The following is a 3,151-nucleotide window of genomic DNA, read 5'->3' on the forward strand; positions in this document are numbered from 1 at the left end:
TCCTTTTTTTTTTTTATTCAGTGGCGGAAACGGGCTTCCATAGTTTCCTATGCAGTGATGTTAGCCAATCATAACAGTGGCCGAATACTGACAAGCCTTAAAGGACCCGCCCCTTAAAAACAGCCTGTTTCTGAGAGAGGTTCAGAATGAGGGTTGAAAATAATTATTTGTTGTGCAAAAAACTTTATTAACATCATAAGTAAACCTCAAGGAACCTATTAAAATAACAAAAAAATCCATGTCATGACCCCTTTAATTCACATCACAGACTCAGACGAGCGGCAGACTAGCCTGTCATGGTTGCATCCGTTGGGAAGGCCGCCGTCCGACGAGCCGCTCTGCAAACAGGAGGAACAAGACGACTTCCTAGGCGTGGGCTGCCACATGTTCACCGTCTGATCCATCAGCTCCGGTGCCACTTTAACATGCAGAAAGCCAATTAGCATCATATTCACGACCAGTGTGAACACAGAGAGCAGTCAGATGGAAACCCATATGAAAAATAAAATGTGTATGTTCTACCTGAAATGAAGATGTGTATAGAATTCAAACTATACTGTTTTGTATAAACAAACAAGAAAAAGGTTGATTTTTCTTTCATACATTGAAATGAACTGCTTTCACAGTATGAAAGAAAAACTAATATGGGGCAAATGAAAAAATATACAAATCTACTATTGCCAATGATATCCATCTAAAAATATTTATCAAATTTGTAAAATTTACTACATTAGAAAATATATATATATATAGGTCTATAATATTTATTTATATTATTGTAGATATGTATATTTACAATAATATTTAATGTAAACGGTCTTGGGAACTTTAAAAACATGCTATGAATTTGGCCAGTAGATGGCGCTGAAGACTTGTAGTTATTATAGTTAACTAAAACCATTTAAAAAAAATCAGTCTTTGAAAATAAAATATAAAAATGTGACCTTTTTTTAAATTTTATCTACTTTGCAAAGGCAACATTTCTCATTTTAATTTAGTTTAACCTGATGTACTAAAATAACTAACACAAATAAAATTCATAAACGCATTTAATTAAAAATGAATACATTCAAAACATTTAAAAAACAAAAGTTTTAAAATAACAAAGCACACCAAAATTACTAAAAATTCAAATCAATTTAAAATGAAAATATAAAAATAAAAAGTTAAAATATTAATAAAACCATAAAATAACAATTTAGTTTGTTCAATCCAGCACAAAACAAAACTAAAATATATTTTATGACCATTTTATTTCATTTTAGTTAGTTTTGAAGCAATTTGGGACCGTGTTGGTTACATTTTTGTTTTAATTCTTACGTTTTGAATTTAAAATTTTTATGTCCATTTATGAGGTCATTAAAAAAAAACATTTTAGTTTTAGTTTATCTATAATAATCTTGTTTGAGAACATCTTAATACTAGCAGATCAACTTCACGTTAACATACCAAACTCCTGACTGCCAGGAAATATGATCCGAAACACATAATCAGTGGCCTCGTCTTCCTCTTTGTCCGAGAACGACTCGCTGGATTCATGTGGACGACTTTTACGCAGCTTTGGAAACACTTTTCCCTGAGGAAGAACACAGAATGATCTCGTTTCTTATTCAAACTGCTGAAGAATGACTGTAATAGCTAGAGCTGCCCCCTAATAGTTGACTAACCGTTAGTCGACGAGAAGAGGCTTGGTCGACCAAAATTTCATTAGTCGCAGAAAAAAAAAAATTCCACACGAAGTGGCGAAATCACGCAGTCCGTGATGGACAAATCATTAACGGCTGGTCTGTGTGGTAATCTAGTACATTGAGCAGGACATCCATATGCTCACCTAACATTCATCGACCTCAATAGATCAAATATGATTCTCAACAAAAACACATGCAAACTTTTTTTTTTTTTGGATTATTCTATTATTTCATGTGTCAGGCTTTAAGGGGTTAAATATGCTCAGTGTTGATATATGCAATATATTGCTAAAACCAATTTAAAAAAAATTGTTATTGGAGAAAAAATTTAATAAAATGAAATATAAAAATTTTTATCTTTTTATTTCGTCTAGTTGCACAGGCAACATTTCTCATTTTAATTTAGTTGTACTAAAATAAATAAAACAAATAAAATTTAAAACATTTTTAAAAAAAGGCTTGTAAAAAAACAGAAATAGTAAAATAACAAAACAAAATTACAAAAAATATAAAAATGAATAAAACAAAATATTAAAGAGTACAAAGAATTAAATATTAGAAAGAATAAAAAGTCAAAATATGAATAAAAACCATAATAGTATCATAATAATAGGCTACTACAATAACAATTTAGTTGATGTTCTATCCTGCAAAACAAAAAAACTAAAACATACTTAATGGCCATTTTTATTTCATTTTAGTTGGTTTTGAAGCAATTCAGGACTGTGTTAATTTTTTTTTTTCATTCTTATGTTTTGAATTTAAAATTAGATTTTTATTTATAAGGTCATATTTTAAAATATTCACCTTGCTGATGGCAGTGCAAATAGACGATTTCCTCCAGACGAATGGTCATGGCATAATCCCAATATACACTGTGGAGAAATGAGACTTGATTTACAATCATTCCCACAAAGCAGACGTCACAATCATAACACACGTCACCTTTTCTCATAATCAAACTCCCCCATGTTTCCGTTCATCAGCTGGTTCGGTGTCCATTTGAGTGTCATCAGATCGGCCGTCTGATGAAGAGAGAGGTATCCTAGGATTGCTTCCATGTCGTCTGTCTGAAAGACCGCATGAGATTTATTGCCACACTTTAATTAAAGCACCACAGCATCGTCACGCACGTCTAAGTAACGTTTACCGGCTGCACCAAGACGTTGTTTTTCCCGAAGAGCAGCGTGGCTCTGGAGTTTTGATGAAGAGATTGGACGTAATCCCGCGCCCACAGAGACGGTCGGTCATCCATGCTGCCGCTCGACTGCCTCTTCTGGATCTACAGAACAACACGCACTGATCTCACTGCCGTCGAACAGAGATATTACTCTCATATGCATGCTTTTTGATTTGAGAAATGAACACTGCATGATCGCATGGACCTAATCCAGGCATTACAGTTGCTTGCACACATTTTCAAAACGTTGCCTCTTTTTTTCAAAACTTTACACACAAATCTG

General features: G+C 33.1%; 1 protein-coding gene across 1 annotated transcript in view; it reads right to left on the reverse strand.

The window, feature by feature from the left end:
- Positions 1-3,151, reverse strand: part of sgsm1b (small G protein signaling modulator 1b) — a 35,270-nt gene that overhangs the window by 19,201 nt on the left and 12,918 nt on the right. Inside the window, exons 9-14 of the mRNA XM_016537868.1 lie at positions 3,141-3,148; positions 2,839-2,970; positions 2,634-2,758; positions 2,496-2,563; positions 1,450-1,605; positions 292-418 (exon numbers count right to left, since the gene is read on the reverse strand). Of these exons, the coding sequence (XP_016393354.1) occupies positions 292-418; positions 1,450-1,605; positions 2,496-2,563; positions 2,634-2,758; positions 2,839-2,970; positions 3,141-3,148 (616 nt within the window). The remainder of the gene's footprint in view (positions 1-291; positions 419-1,449; positions 1,606-2,495; positions 2,564-2,633; positions 2,759-2,838; positions 2,971-3,140; positions 3,149-3,151) is intronic.

Source organism: Sinocyclocheilus rhinocerous, unplaced genomic scaffold, assembly GCF_001515625.1.
Source record: "Sinocyclocheilus rhinocerous isolate Xijiao unplaced genomic scaffold, SAMN03320098_v1.1 scaffold42, whole genome shotgun sequence".
Taxonomy (NCBI): domain Eukaryota; kingdom Metazoa; phylum Chordata; class Actinopteri; order Cypriniformes; family Cyprinidae; genus Sinocyclocheilus; species Sinocyclocheilus rhinocerous.